Here is a 16,379-nt window from a genome sequence, read left to right on the forward strand (position 1 = left end):
TTCAGGGAGCCCGCAACATGCAAGGCAGTAACTCCCAGAACTGAGAAGAAGTACAAGCATGCCGCAAAGGACCCGGCCTACATTCAGGGCACGGTCTCCGCAGACTCCATTATCACGGCCACAGCAAGGAGGAGGGCTAACGTACCCACTACCTCGGGCCCGCCACCGGATAAAGAGAGCAAAAGGATGGATCTGGTGGGCAGAAGGATCGAACGGAATGCCGCGACCCACTGGCGCATGGCTAATTCCAACGCCCTGGTAAACAGACACATGTACCAAATCATGGAGGGACTGGGGCAGTTGGTGAAGGACTTGCCCCAGGATGCCAAGCAGAAAGCCGAAAAGCTAATTGAAGAGGGGAAGAATGCTGCAAATTCTTGCCTTAAGACGGCCCTGGATGGGGCAGACACCGCCAGCAGGCTCATGATGATGGGCGTCACGGAAAGGAGACACGCCTGGCTCAGGATATCCGGTTTCAAACCGGAGGTGCAACACAGCATCCTGAACACACCATTCAACGGCAGTACGCTTTTCGGACAAACAGTTGATGAGCAACTCAGCCAACTTAAGAAGGATAACGAAACAGCAAGATCCATGGGAGCATTGCAGTTCAGAGGGAACAAGAGGGGCACCCCGTCACGGAGGCCCGGCGGAAGAGGCGGAAACCAGCCAGGTACATCACACCAGGCTTTCCAGCAAACGCACCAGGCAGACTCGCAGGGTCAGCAGGGCCATCAGAAACAGCCCTGGCAGTACCAACAAAGAGGCCAGTCCTTTCGAGGGAGAAATGGACGGGGACAAAATAGAAGAGGGGGCCAGCAGCCCACCTCCAAGTGACTTCAAAAAAATCCGTGTGCCCACCCACAAAAAAGATCCCAGGGGGCAGCACGTACAGATGGGTCAAGACAAACTAGACACCTACGACCACAGGACACCAGTGGGAGGAAGATTAAGATTCCACCTCCAGGAGTGGAGAGGAATCACATCAGACAAATGGATCCTCAACATTATCCAATTCGGATACTGCATAGAGTTGGAGGCGAGGCCAACAAACAGAAAACCAAGAAGAAAGCCGCTAGCAAGCAAGCAGCTGCAGTGCCTTCAGGAAGAAGCAAAAGAACTCCTGCAGAAGCAGGCCATAGAAAGGGTACCCTTCAAGGAAAGAAACACAGGAGTATACTCAACATACTTCCTGGTACCAAAAGTAGACGAGACAATGAGGCCCATTCTCGATTTACGGTTCGTGAACAAATTCATAAGAACGCAAAAATTCAAAATGACCTCCCTGCAAGAGGTGCTCCCACAGTTGCAGACCGGGGACTTCATGGTCACTATAGACCTCAAAGACGCATACCTGCACATCCCAATGAACAGGAAGCACAAGCACATGCTCAGGTTCACCGTCGGAGAAAGCCACTACCAGTTCACGACACTGGCCTTCGGTCTAAAATCGGCACCAAGAGTTTTCACAAAGTGCCTCGCAGCAGTCGCAGCGCACCTAAGAAGGCAGGGAATACATGTATACCCTTACCTGGACGACTGGCTGGTGAAAGCAAACTCATACCAGAAATGCAAGCTGCACGCACATACAGTGACCAGCACGCTCATAAACCTGGGGTTCTCCATCCATTGGAAGAAATCATCAATGGAGCCGGAACAAGTGAAGATCTTCCTGGGAGCACAGATCAACACCTTACAGGGCAAGGTGTTCCCCAGCGAGAAGAGGGCGAGGGCGCTGGTGAAGGAAACTCGCCTCTACCGGAAGGGACAAGCTCGGACAGTGAGGACGGCGAGCAAGATCATGGGGATGATGGCATCATGCATCCACCTGGTACCGAATGTACGACTCCACATGAGACCCATTCAAGAATGGCTACAGGAGCAATGGTCACAAGCTACAGGCAGTTGGGAGGATCTAGTGGTTGTAACGCACGCAGTGCAGAAGGAGATGACATGGTGGACCATGGAGAACATAGCAAGGGGAAAGCCTCTAACGCCCCCAACGCCAACAGTGACCATCACCACAGACGCATCCCTGAAGGGATGGGGCGCTCACATGGAGGAGCTCAAGGTGAGGGGACTGTGGACACCGACGGATGCCACAAAGCACATCAATTACTTAGAATTGAAGACAATCTTCCTTGCACTGAAGGCCTTTCAAACAAGACTGTACAAGCACAGGGTATTGATACAAACAGACAACACCACTGCGATGTTCTACATCAACAAGCAGGGGGGCACACAGTCCGCACCGCTTTCAACGCTGGCGCAGGAGATATGGAGATGGGCCATCCCTCTCAAGATAGACCTGCTAGCCATACACCTACCAGGGAAGGACAACATACAAGCCGATTGGCTCAGCAGGCAGACATCGGCATCCCACGAGTGGGAGCTCAATGCTCAGGAGACAAGATACCTGTTCGACAGGTGGGGGACACCATCGGTGGACCTGTTTGCCACACGCCAGAATGCAAAATGCCAAAACTTCGCATCCAGGCAGCCCGAGGAGGGGACACTGGGGAATGCCCTATGGATAGATTGGTCAAGGACATTTGCCTACGCCTTTCCCCCGATACCACTGATGCACAGAGTACTGAGCAAGTGCAGAGCGAGCAACATGACACTGATACTGGTCGCACCGCAGTGGGCGAGGCAGACCTGGTACTCGCAGATCATGGAGATGACACAGTGTGCACCCCACAGATTCAGCAGGAGGAAAGATCTACTGTCCATGCAGAACGGAGAGGTACTGCATCCAGAGCCAGAGAGCATGAGCCTAGTAGCGTGGCTCCTGAGGACATAGAGTTCGCACATTTGAGACTACCAGAAAGCACCCTGAGGGTACTTCGGGAGGCACGAAGGCCCAGCACCTCGAAAGTGCTACGTTGCGAAATGGAAAAGATTCACAATATGGTGCAGACAGGAAAGACTCCACAATAAGATGAAGAGGGACTCCACAGTGCTAAGGTACCTGACGCACTTACTGGAGAAGAACCTTAGCTCATCCTCGTTAAGAGTTCACTTGGCAGCGATAGTAGCCTACACAAGGGGAGAAACGTGCAGGAGCTTCTTCACATCACAGGTGGTGAAGAGATTCCTAGAAGGAGCGAAAAGGATCGCACCACCCAAGCGGGTGCCGCCACCTGCATGGAACTTGAACACAGTCCTAACGGAACTCATGAAAGAGCCCTTTGAACCACTTCACAAGGCCTCCCTAAAGATGCTAACTATGAAAACAGCCTTCCTGGTTGCGATAACGTCCTTACGCAGAGTAAGCGAGCTTCAAGCGCTGACGCTACAAGAACCATACATACAAATACACAACGATAGAGTTGTGATGAGGACTGACCCACACTTCATGCCGAAGGTGGTATCCAATTTTCACATGAACCAGTCTATACAGATACCGAGTTTTTTCCAAAAACCCACAACCAGCGCAGAGAGAGCTCTGCACACCCTGGACGCCAGAAGGGCAGTCATGCACTACATTGAAAGGACAAAGGGGCACAGGAAAACGAAACAGTTTTTTGTGTCCTTCGCAAACAGCTTCATGGGCAAAGCAGTAACCAAAAGGACCATTGCACGATGGATCGCACAAACAATCCAACTCTGCCACAAACGGGCAGGACAGGAACTGGCTGAGGGGACACGTGCCCACTCCACCAGGAAGAAGGGCGCTACAATAGCCTTCCTGGCTAACACACCCATAGAGGACATATGCCTGGCGGCAACATGGGCTTCGGTGCACACGTTCACGAAGCACTACTGTGTGGACATACAAATGAACAAGGAAGCTCAAGTGGGACAGAAGGTGCTACAGCACATATTCAACACCCAACGCTCATCTTCCACCCAGCCGCCACAGAGATGAGAAACCGCTACAAAATCTATGCACAGCATAGTGAATCCAGAAAGATTCACGCTGCAAAACGAATAGTTTTCTTACCTGTCGGTGTAGTTTTGCAGCTTGAAGATCTTTCTGGATTCACTAGCGAACCCACCCACCTCCGCCAGAAAGATGAGGCTGGAGAGAGAAGAGGTGGTTAACTAAAGAATAGACTTTGAAAATACAAAGCGGTAAATACAAACTAAGAAGAACATTGCCATTACTTCGGAAACGAAAGAAACACGGAAAAAAAGAACCCGAAGATGGCGCCCAAGAGTGGGAGCTTCCGCAGGAAGCATGCCGACGTCACCGGAAATACACCCAAAGGGGGTGTGACGCCGACGCCCACCTGGGCAAAGAGAAAAAAAAAAAAAAAAAACAAAGAAAAGACTACGAATCCGGACCCAACCACAAGACCGCGGAATAATGCACAGCATAGTGAATCCAGAAAGATCTTCAAGCTGCAAAACTACACCGACAGGTAAGAAAACTATTCGTTCTCTAATCTCTTTGACACTACCTCTGTTATATCACGGTTACACAAGCACTCCACACAGACCGTAAAAAGATCCAGAGTAAAGAACCCCCATTGAGGAGCCTCCTAAGCATTGCATCCCCCGCCTAGTGTGGGACAGAATCGAATGATTCAACATTCTAACGTGATGAATGAAGATTCATGTCCCTGAAATAATTTCTTCCTTGCTTTCATGTGAGCCGATTACACTATAGCTCATCCTATATAAATTTGGCTCATCCTATATAAATTTGGACTATCGCACTAATCCGTTTATCTCTGGTCTCTGAAATGTCACGTTTCACAATTTGGTGTTCCGTTAGGGAGCATATGTGACATACCATTAACACCTCCCAGCCCCTCACATTTTGTATGTTGTTGCTTGGCTGAACAGTGAAGAGGTCTTCACATCTGAACAACAGAGTAGGAGTAAAACCACTGCTAGATTGCTACTCTCCCAAGACTGCCCCATGGTCTGGAAATTCTGCCAAGTTTCTTTGTATGAGGAGCTGGACTGTGTTTGGTAATGGAAGCTGACTTGAAATAAGAAAGATCTGTTAGTGGCTTGCTGCTTGAAACAGCCATGTGGCAGGACCTTGATGCCCTTGAGGTCACATAGGAAACATACAATCTTGTCAGTACACCTGGACAGGAGAAGCAACAAAAAAAAATAAGGCTGGCTCATGGAGCTTCATCGCTGTCTTCCTTATAAGGGTTAGCTACACAATCCCATGAACTGCCTGTATTCCCCACCCTCAAAGCTGGAATGACCAGGAGGCAGTCGGTTTTCAAAACTCTAGAGTGCGGCCTACTTCTTTTGGTTGGATGAGTCCTTCCTGGCACCAGAACTGTTTAAACCATCCGTCTTGCCTGTATGGTACCAGTGGTATTGATTTAAGTTGTGGTCAAGTATAATCCGGTCACAGTTGGGACTGGTGCCAGCAGTGACTCCGGTGGATCGCCCAGTCACATGGGAGCTACTAACACTTTGAAATCTTGACCACCACTAGTATGTATCCAAGACACAAACACCTAAAGGTTTAAGGAGCTATTGGGACTAAGCAGTTTCTGCTGGCTTATTTTACTACATTCATCCATTCACAGAAACCAGTAATTTTTGGGACTGAGTCCATTACCAGATCTCAGTGGCCAGATTCCAGTTCACTGCTGACTTTATCCTGGATCGTCCAGAAAGCTGTTGACTTCACTGAGTGATGCCAATGCTATTTGCTGCTGGTTTTGTTTATTTTGTTTAATCACTTTTGGGGCAACAGCCTTTATTTTTGCCTTCCATGTTGGAAGCTTAGCCATTGATGCTTTAGCCCTCTGATGTATCCAGTGTGATACTGAAAGCTTGTCTTATATCCAAGCCTCACCTTGCACCGTATTTGTACCCAAAGGTCATGCACCCGTCACATGACTAACCCTGGGCAAAGCACTACGCTACGCTCGCAAAGTTTGAGCAACTTCGCACTACGTAAACTGCACGTAGCACAGTGCGAACATGCATAGCGTAGTGCAGCGGTCATTTTTTGCTTGCTCGTGGTCCTCAACGTCTAGTTGGGCGACCGCAAGCAAGCAAAATGACATCCTCGCGAGACTTTATCCTTGTTTGCGATCAGCAACATCAAGTTGCTGATCGCGAGCATGGAAAATAAACCTCCCGGCGAGATTCTCAACGCGGGGAGGTGTGGTTTCTCATTGCGAGTGGCCGCGCATGCTCGTGATCGCTTGCGATGAGAAACTACCAGTCCACGTTGAGAAAGCTGCAGCTCGAGTAAAAATCTACTCGAGCAGCAGAAAAGTACAGCTCGCACTGTGCAAGATTCTGTTTTCAATTATTGCACAGTGCCGGATGCTTGTCCGCACTGTTCAATCATTGAAAACGACATCTTGCACAGTGCAAACATGCTACTACGCAATTCGCGTAGTGCTACGCGTAGCTCGTGAAGTGTACTTCGTGAACTACGCCCACCCTTGCACATGACCACATACCCTCCATCGATTGCTGAAGAAAGCCTTTTGCTAAAGACTCTTGAATGCTGTCAAGAAACAAAGCTCCATAGGATGACCATGGCCCTGGGGTCAGTGCAGAGAAATATAGTGCATATAAGCTTTGGGCTTTCTCTGTCTTGATCTTTACTATTCATTCACCGAGTCATTTCCATTTTCAAAGATGAGGCACACGCTCCATATTGGTATTGTTTTTGGTGTCAACTTGAACCTCTAACTCGCCTCCACCTTCTGAAGTTAGACTACTGCTCACCCTCACTCAAAAGGAGTAACTTGTTTATGTAATTGGAGTGAATTCATTCATTTTCTGGCCCGTGGACATCCGTTCTAAACCGTATCCACACAAGATACTCTAGTAACCACAGAGTGCCCCATGACTTCCAAAGAAAGATCTCGGGTTCCCAGCCTGGTAAACCAATGCGCCATGCAAAGGTATACTTTCTGTCATTGGATTGATATAATGACATTTTAAGAATTTTAAGATTTATTTTCAACACGGGTACATTTCTGGTTGTGCAAGGTTTAGGCACAATTATTCACAGGCTAAAACCCCTGCTACTAACGTGAATTCTTAAAAGACAAAAAAATGTATCAGTTTCTAGGCTGATGTGGCACTAATTTGGGCAGTAGAATGTGCTACATTACTTGATCTCCCAAGCAACGAATTTCTTTATTTGAACTTACATAGTTTTGTCTGTCTGTTGTGAATTAGTGCTTCATGCGACAGATTACAAGTAAAACAAAATTTATTTTAAAAGCTGGTGCCATAATTGCCTTGGGGTTTGGGGCTGTTGAATCTGTAGATGGGATAGTGTGGTTGCTCTACTTCTGGGATTTCGTTTTTTATGAATATGGAGTTACTTTGTGTCTTTGGCACTGGATTGAGTGATAGAATTGTGGGCGCTGTTGGTATTGAGCTTCCTTGTCTTAGAAATGAGAACACAGAGAGAAGGCATTATGGAGACATAAAAAGCTAGGTACTTTGAAACTCTTATTGGAGAAGGAGAGCAAAAATGACAAAACATTCTTGATTTAAAGTTTTTTTGTTACTATGAATGTGCTGTCTGACGCACTCAAGTGTTTATAGATGCCACTTTTTATCTGTCATGTACAGAAAACGACCTGATGGAAGACCCCAGCCAACTCCTATTGGAACATCTGTCAAAAACAAGCGAGATGTTGAACTGGACAGTGAAGATGTCATTTTTGGGAAAAAACAGAAACTGGATGCATCCTCAGAAGACGTAAAGTATGGATGAATTTTCATATTATTGACAAAAGCAATTAGTTGTAATTTTTGTAGAGTCTTAATTGATTTTTTTAATTGGATGCTGTTTGCTAAGGTTTACTGCTGCTAGCTTTACTAGAAGTCCAATATGAAGATATATAGTATTGGACCATTTATTCCCATAATAACGTTGAGCCACATTGTATGCGTGCTTTGCATACACTGCCAACGTAAAGCTTTATTTTATCTTGCATCGGGTATTCCAAAGGTTAAGATGTTCTAATTGTCCGAGCAGGTTTTTCAAAGAGGTGGATTAAAGCCCCATTAGGTCACTGATTATTACATTTGGGCAACAAGAATTTGTGTTATATAAACAAATATTTTGATTGTTTATTCATCTATGTATAGTTTTTCTTATTTGTCCTTACAAGTGTCCTGTTTAAGTTGATATGTATACGGTACTCTATATCAAGATTTAGCTTTCTAATAAATGAATCCTGTAATATAATGTCCAGGGTTTTGTATGGTGATTTCCAGTTTAGAGTAAAAAAGATGCTATCTCAAAAGATTTTAAGGAGAACAGCATAGTATTGAGGCAAGGATCAGCGATTTCTAAAAATGTGCGCGTGTGGTGCTGGATGGTATGAGAAATGGTCACCTGGAAACAGGCTGGAAAATCCACCAGAATTTGGTGGAGGATGACTGGTTGTCTGCTTATTCAAATGATGTGTTTGTTCCTGCAGCCTGGCAGATCTGATGCCAAGAATAAAAGTGCAAGCTGTGGAAACAGTAGAAGGCTGTACACACGAGGTAAGCATTGCGGAATGCTGTTGTTGGTTTTAAATGTGTCTAATAATTAGTGTGATGAGTAGTTTTGTAGCTAGAGAGCATATCCAAATTATTTAAAATAAAGCTTTTAGGTTGAGCCTGCCAGACAGTGCAAGCTGTTTAGTTGAGAAAGATATAATATGGGGTTAACTAGAACATAGAGGGGTTTGCAGACAGACCATTACTTACAAATGGTTCACTTAACTGTTAATTTTAGTTGCTTTGCTTTTTATTCAGTGGCTTGCCTTGTCCATCTTGTGCATGTCCCTCTCATGAAGCATAGCCTCTTTGCCTTCTCTTTGAATTTCTGGCTTCTCTCCTTCCTCTGCTCGCATTTGTCTAAAGCACTCAATGATTGTGTATCTGTTTTCCAGCTGGCTAGTGTGTTTCTTTTCTCTCAGCTCTTTCACTCTTGTGCTGCTACCTAACGTCTCTTTATGATGATCTTATCGTTGTGTGCTTCCACCCCACAGTCAGTGGCGGTTGGTGGTAAATCACATCGGAGGGGCGCATAAACCGTAATAATATACACAATAATATAAATATTCCTGTTAAAAAAAATCACTTACCTTACACTGCCGCTTGATGTTCTGCAGCACGTCATCAGAGCGCAAAGCTAACAGCCACCTCTCTCATCCAATCAAGGCGGTGTTCTCATGCTGTTAAGCAGCATGACTGAAGCGTCTTGATTGGTTGGAGCGGGCATGCTCTATGCTCCTAAAGGCATTGTAGGTCAGTGACTGCTCTCCAACATAACTGTCCAAGTCAGTCGGGGTGGAGAGGGTTGAATTGTGCATGTTGGTTTGGCTGTAGCAAGGTTGTCAGCCAAACCAACCTGCGCAATACAAACTTAAGTGGCCACTCCTAACTGCTGCTAATCATTGGCAGCAGTGACGCACCGGCCCCGCCCTGCCCTCGCATTCAATTTGCTGGCAGAGAGCAAAAAATAAAACCGTAATACATTAATTTTATTACCATTTTATCATTATCACTTTCTGTGTAGCACTGTGGGGGTTGACGCTTGGCCACTGCCCGCGGTGCTTTCTCATCCGTGTCCTGCTACTCCATCCCAAATCCACATTGCTCTCTTTCCCATTTGTTCCTCTCCTAGCCCAACGTAGCTCTTCCTCTCGCCCACTTGCTTCTCTTCACACTGTGCCCTACATGTTGCTTTCCCCTCCCACGCCCTCAGTGTTCCTTCCAGCTCCTCTTTATTACTTCCACTCTACCTGCATGAAAAAAAAGTTAATACATTTCTTTTTTTACATATATATCAATCCAACTCAGATCAGTAGTTAAAGGAAAAAGCATCTGTCATTTTGTAGGTGTGCGAAGTGGGCAGGATGCCGTGACACGTTAGTGGTTTGTTTTTTCCTTCGCTATGCTGAAGACCATTGGGAAAGCCAGTAGTTTAAAAAGCTGATACCTTGTGACTCTGCCAATGGTTGTTTCTGTTTTTAAACTAGTTAAATTTCAAATATGCAAGAGTTGTGTGGTCTTACAATTCAACACTGTAGTACTCCTAGAATGGCTGCTGCTACCACCTGTCTTTTCATATACTAGGCAAAGGGGGCAGTAGCCACCATCAATGAAGTTGAGCTTCGCCTGTGGGTGATGCTCTATCAGCAGAGTCTTACTGTGTTAATGGACAGCTCAATAAAAATGCAGAGCACTTTAATTAAAGTTGCAGAGTTCTACCACGTTTTAAGTTTTCACAAGCCTTATAGCTAGGCCAGTGTAATTATGCAAAATTTGCTGCAGCAGCTGAATTGCATCATTATGGATTTGCTGCAATTGCCACATATTCCATTATCTAATGCATAATCTGCAGATTGTAACAAAAATGTGTTTCTAACTCGAACTGATCACAAGTTACAACAAGCATTTACAATGCAACGGTCTCGCCTTTGCAAAAGTTAGAGCTCTTGGCATTGCAAACGACAACATTTTTATTTATGTGTTGGTTTTGAAAACAGATAAATAAATGCATTGTCATTTACAATGCTAATAGCTTAATTTCTCGCAAATGCCACACACTAACACAGAGCCCCATACAGAGCCCCCCCACACACACACACACAGAACCCCCCACACACCGTACCCCCCACACACACAGCGACACATTTTGTGACATATAATGCGACGACAAATTATGGCAGCAATCTCATTATATAATATGATGAAACCGGACCTAGGGAAATGTAACTCCTCAGCCAATGGTACAGTTGATAATATAATTTAGATTGGGTTACATGTCAAATCCTGTGACTCATACCCTGCCTATGGGTTTGGCATCAGGGGGTAAGAACATGGTCAGTATATTGTAAAGAGTATCATCAATCTAGGTGCGACTCAATTGATTTTAATAAGGTGATATCCTACGCTCGCACAACACTAGTTAAGTTCCTTTCTGCCGGATTACGTCGTAATAACGTGCATAGCAACAAGTCGTAGTAGTCGATCTCCGAGGCAAAAAGTTTGTCTAGCAGGGCTCCAAGTCTGCACAGAAACCGAGCCACTGACATGTAAGCCAAGCAGCAAACATCACATAAAAATAAAATAGTCTTTTCAAGGTTCAGAAAAGTGTATTTCTTTAAACATGTTGAAATGTTTCATCTGAGCACATCATATTGTATTAATGCTTTGAAAGGCACATACTAAAAGAGAGTTTTTCAACATGACATCTTTGTCCCCATCACCCCACCCCGATGACAATGCCACGCGTGAACTAAGAGGCAAGTTAGTTTTCATCTGCACTCTGTATATGACCTAGATTCTTTAAAATCATGGATCAACATTGCCTATGAAAACTACAACGTCTACTTCAAGAGGTTTTTGTACATTGCACATCCCGAACTCATGTATTTCAATGTGCTGTCGTTTGTGGCAATAAAGTAAAAGGAGCTTTCTTAAATGAAATATTTGCCTAGGATCACACCATTTTGTCAAGAGCCGGGAAGCAGGGATTGATCCCATGTTTTACGGTTTATTTATGCAATTCACCAACTACACGGGTATCCGTCTCTGTTTCGCATTAAAGGTTAATACTTTGACATTAATTCTTGGCATGAAATCGGAGCAAAGGATGTTTCGTTTTAGCTGAGCAGCTCACATGCTTCACCCATGGGGGAGGCCTGGAGTCAAGGCTCTTTCTCATAGAGACACACTGGAGGCCTTGCTCTCGCTCCGAAGCATTGCAGCCTGAAGGAGTAGCGGAGGGGGCGGGGGCTGCTTCTCTTTACAGGTGAGTAAAAAAAATATATATAGCCCTCATTGCGTGCTTCTTCAGATTTCACGGAAGGCTTGGCAGCCTCAAAATAGCGAAAAGCTGGATAGCCCGCTTGACGTACAAGCAAGCGGGGCTATGGTCTCCAGGAACACGCAGACTCTTGGGGGGGGGGGGGGGACTCCCCGCTGTACTCAAAGGAGGCGACAGAGGGGAGCCGCGACGTGGAACCCATATCCCGCAGTACCGTATTACAGTAAAGGGGACGAGTTAGAAGTAACCTCACGAGACAATAACCAGAAACACAACATCTGCTGCAAGCAAGGGGAAATTATGAAATCGAGGTACAAAAGTGCCGATGCATATCGCTGCTAAAGAGGAAAAATATCTAACACCCTACGGAGGTATTGATTACGGTTGCGTACAATGAAATGGCATCTGAGAACAATACGTTAATCACAGCACATAGTAGTAAAGTAAGTCTTACTGCGCCATGCCCGGGAGTTAGACAGGAAATGCAAATCACATAATAATTTGATTAGTGAGGGTCTAAATAAAGATCACCCCCTACGATTACAAAAAAAAGCAGCAAACAACTTTGCGGCAGAGTTTCAAAAAGTAAGCAATAATTACACACTTGTTGCAGTCACTTTTCTCACTAAACCCTCGCTACAGTCTTTACAAGTATACATAGAGCGAGCGCCCTAAGTTAAATACGGGTAAAAATAACAATTTAAAAGAAACATGGATAAATAAAGGAGACAAACTGAGTTGTTGTGACAATGCCTTTTAAAATAGGCGAGCACGTAAAAAAAAAAAATCGATGGTGCATTATCAAAAAAAATGGTGGTTTCTATATTAAAAAGTGTTTTTCGTTGGATCCAACTTTTGGCATTTTACCAAACCACATGAGAGGTTGCAACCGGGTACCGCAGCAGCGGTCACCTCTCCGGGGTATGTCACCCAGCACCGGCGTGGACCAGATCTGCATTTACCTAAGACGAGGAAGCAGCAGCAGCAAACTGTGTCCCTGGCAGCAATGCGATGGGCATCAGCAACACGCCCGTACTTCCGTTATCTAAAGGGCGGTCATCCAGGAAGTGTGGCGCCATCAAAAGGAAACACCTGCCTCCTGCGTCCATGGCTCGCGGTGCCAAGCCCCAAAACAGAAAAACTCTAGAAAACAAACTCAAGCACATGTGTACACCCTGCTTCCATACCAGGCACGCGAGGGGTGCATTGTGGCAGATAATGGTGTTTGTCCCTATTGCCCGGCACTCGTTCCTAAATCCCAAAGCAGCAGACCTCTTGTCTGCTCGAAGAGTGTCGAGAGAGCCATTTACCTGGAGATGATGTAGCCATTCATCCGAGGAGGCGCTGGTGGTGAGGGAGCCTTGTGTGAACTGGTGGCTGCCTGCTCGAAGAGTGTCGAGAGAGCCATTTACCTGGAGATGATGTAGCCATTCATCCGAGGAGGCGCTGGTGGTGAGGGAGCCTTGTGTGAACTGGTGGCTGCGGGGTCAGGCGGAGCAGTGCCCCCAGGTCCTCCTCCACCCTCGGCGGACACTTTGTGAAGTTGTGTGCCCTGGAGGCGGGGGAGCCCACGCTGCTGCAGCCGCCGCCTCTGCACAGTCCCCGCCTCGCAGGCGTGCCACTAATTAGTGAGACGGAGAAGGGCGGGGCAGCCAACGCACGCCGGAGAACCACGGGGGCGCGTTCACAGACCAGAATCAGCGCGTGCCCCTGTCTGTCTCCCGATTAGCAAATTAAACACATTAGTAAAGTCCGCATTAAACACACATTAGCATTAGCAGTTACTAAAAATAAATAATAAAAAGGTCTTACCTCTCATACTCGTAATGAACACAACACAAAAACAAAATGCCGTGACGAAAAAAGGGGCGGGTGATGAAAAAAGGGGGCGGGACTTAAAAAAAGGCACGGGAACGCCCCCGATTCGCGTCTGGGCGGGGGAAAGAGTGACGGACAACAATGGCTAGCCTCCATTTATGGAGCTAGCCAATGGTAGACTAAGGCGGGACATTGCCACATAGTGTAGATCAACAGATTTCGCCTGCGCGAACGCTGCTGCGCAGTGGACGCCAGGCGAAACCTAAAAATGACTGCGACCTGTGTTGTCACCCAATGGAAGGCCTTATCCAAATGTTAGCTGGCCATCTTCCAGTTGCTTATTACTGTGTTTGGCTGTTAAACTGGTACTAATTAGCAGAAAACTTTGTTCAGACGGTGTTAGTGTGAAAAAAGTAAAAATTATGCAGAAATACTATCACAGAATGTGTCACATTGCGCAGCATATTTACCTATTCTTAATACATACTTTAGTAAACATGGTCGCATAATTTGGTTCTTCCATGCCATATAATTCCAGTAGCCCTGCTTGTATATGACTTTTGTTAGAACAAAGTATTTTCTGTTCATTTTTTTGAGTAAAGAAAGTGTTGTTTTGGAATAAGGAATAGTTATAAATAAATGTCTCATTTTTCAAAGTAATTGGTTTTTTAATTTACATTTGTGGAAGACACGTGTAAAATTTGACTTGTATTTTGTTTAATCAGGTTGCCTTACCTGAAGATGATGACTTAATAGCCCTAAAGCCTCGAACTGGAAAATCTGCCAAGGTATGTTCTTGTTGTTTAATTGATTGTATAATTAAAATGGCAAAACAAAAGTCCAGCTGCTGAAAGGAGTTGGAGCATGAAAAAATGTAGTTCGATATTTCCATTTGACATCTTTTTTTCATTTTATGCTTTAGCAATTCTCACACACCCAATGCTCGTCCTTTGGCTCAATCTTGAGACCTCAAGACTCACTCACTGTAGTAGGTCACTCTTTGTTGTGCTGAATCACAGATCATTTTTAAATGTTCCTATAGACAAGTTGGTAATTTGGGTTTTTGAGGATATATCCAGTTTGAGCAGGTGACTTTATTTTAGCATGTTACTTGATTTATCTTAAAGACAAGCTCAATCAATCAATCAATCGGAGCATTTATATAGCGCACTACTCACCCAGAGGGTCTCAAGGCGCTAGGGGAGGGGGGTCCGCTACTGCTCGAACAGCCAGGTCTTGAGCTGCTTCCTGAACGCGAGGTGGTCCTGGGTCAGGCGGAGGTGGGTCGGGAGGGAGTTCCAAGTCTTGGCGGCGAGGTAGGAGAAGGACCGTCCCCCTGTGGTGGCTCTTCGGATTCGGGGGACGGCGGCGTGGGTGGTCGATCGAAGCTGGCGTTTGGGAGCGTAGAAGTTGAGGCGGCTGTTGAGGTATCCTGGTCCTTGGTTGTGTAGGGCTTTGTGAGCGTGGGTGAGGAGACGGAAGGTGATTCTCTTGTTGACCGGGAGCCAGTGCAGGTCTCTCAGGTGTTCGGAGATGTGGCTGCGACGGGGGATGTCCAGGATGAGTCGTGCTGAGGCGTTCTGGATCCGCTGAAGTCTCTTATGGAGTTTGGCGGTGGTTCCTGCGTAGAGGGAGTTGCCGTAGTCCAGACGGCTGGTGACGAGGGCCTGGGTGACCGTCTTCCTGGTCTCGGTGGGATCCACCGGAAGATCTTGCGTAGCATGCGCAGGATGTTGAAGCACGACGAGGAGACGGCGTTGACTTGTCTGGTCATGGAGAGGGAGGAGTCCAGAATGAAGCCTAGGTTGCGTGCGTGGTCTGTTTGTTTGGGTGCGCTGCCTAGGGCGGGGGGCCACCAGGAGTCGTCCCAGGCGGAGGGTGAGGATCCCAGGATGAGGACTTCCGTCTTGTCCGAGTTCAGTTTCAGGCGACTGTTCTTCATCCATTCGGCTACCTCTTTCATCCCTTCTTGGAGGTTGACTCTGGCGGTGGCGGGGTCGTTGGTGAGGGAGAGGATCAGCTGGGTGTCGTCGGCGTAGGAGATGATGTTGAGGTTGTGCTGGCATGTGATGGCTGCGAGGGGGCTCATGTAGACGTTGAAGAGTGTTGGGCTGAGCGAGGAGCCTTGAGGAACGCCGCAGATGACTTCGGTGGCCTGCACAGAGATGCCGATGAGATTGTGAGGGGTCAACAAACACCAATGCACCAGTAGATTGAGGTGATACACTTCTCTGATGCAGGTGTGGTAGGTGACATATCATTAATGTATGTATGTGTGTAGTTTGTAACTGTGACATCTTATTGTTCGGTGTAGATGATGCACAATAAGTTCGTTGTTTTAGGCTCTTGGAAGTAGCTGAAATGTAGGGCATGAAGGAGAAAGTGGTCATTGTCAAGCAGTACATTCAAATTGAGTGCACTTCCTCTGGCTACAGAGTGGTGCCCAGTGTATTGCTTTACTAGTCAGTGTAGATTGTGGAGTGTTACATATAATGCTGAAACAGATTTAGACGTAAATCACACTATACATTGCTATTCGACACATAGTTGCAGGCTTGACTTATTATTGGTACTTCTATAGAGGGTTCTGCTACTAAATTCTCTTCGCACTCAAAGCTGAATAATCTTTAAAGAAATCACAGTAGCTCCTTTTCATCTGTTTGCTTTGCTCTCTTTTGTTGTGGGCTAGATTTGAGCTACATAAATTCCCATCCAAGCCAATTTGTCAAGAGGGAAGTTGCTTGAAAGGCCAAGTGTCTGTGTGCTCTGCTTCCCTAATTTATTTTTTGAAGCACTGAGCAAGTCAGGTTGCTAATTTGTTCAACTTTAGCTG

At 46.2% G+C, this 16,379-nt stretch overlaps 1 protein-coding gene across 1 annotated transcript in view; it reads left to right on the forward strand.

The window, feature by feature from the left end:
- MTREX (Mtr4 exosome RNA helicase) overlaps positions 1-16,379 on the forward strand; it is an 865,138-nt gene that overhangs the window by 41,055 nt on the left and 807,704 nt on the right. Inside the window, exons 2-4 of the mRNA XM_078675087.1 lie at positions 7,528-7,662; positions 8,385-8,451; positions 14,272-14,334. Of these exons, the coding sequence (XP_078531213.1) occupies positions 7,528-7,662; positions 8,385-8,451; positions 14,272-14,334 (265 nt within the window). The remainder of the gene's footprint in view (positions 1-7,527; positions 7,663-8,384; positions 8,452-14,271; positions 14,335-16,379) is intronic.

Source organism: Lissotriton helveticus, chromosome 2_1 (assembly GCF_964261635.1).
Source record: "Lissotriton helveticus chromosome 2_1, aLisHel1.1, whole genome shotgun sequence".
In the NCBI taxonomy this organism is placed as follows: domain Eukaryota; kingdom Metazoa; phylum Chordata; class Amphibia; order Caudata; family Salamandridae; genus Lissotriton; species Lissotriton helveticus.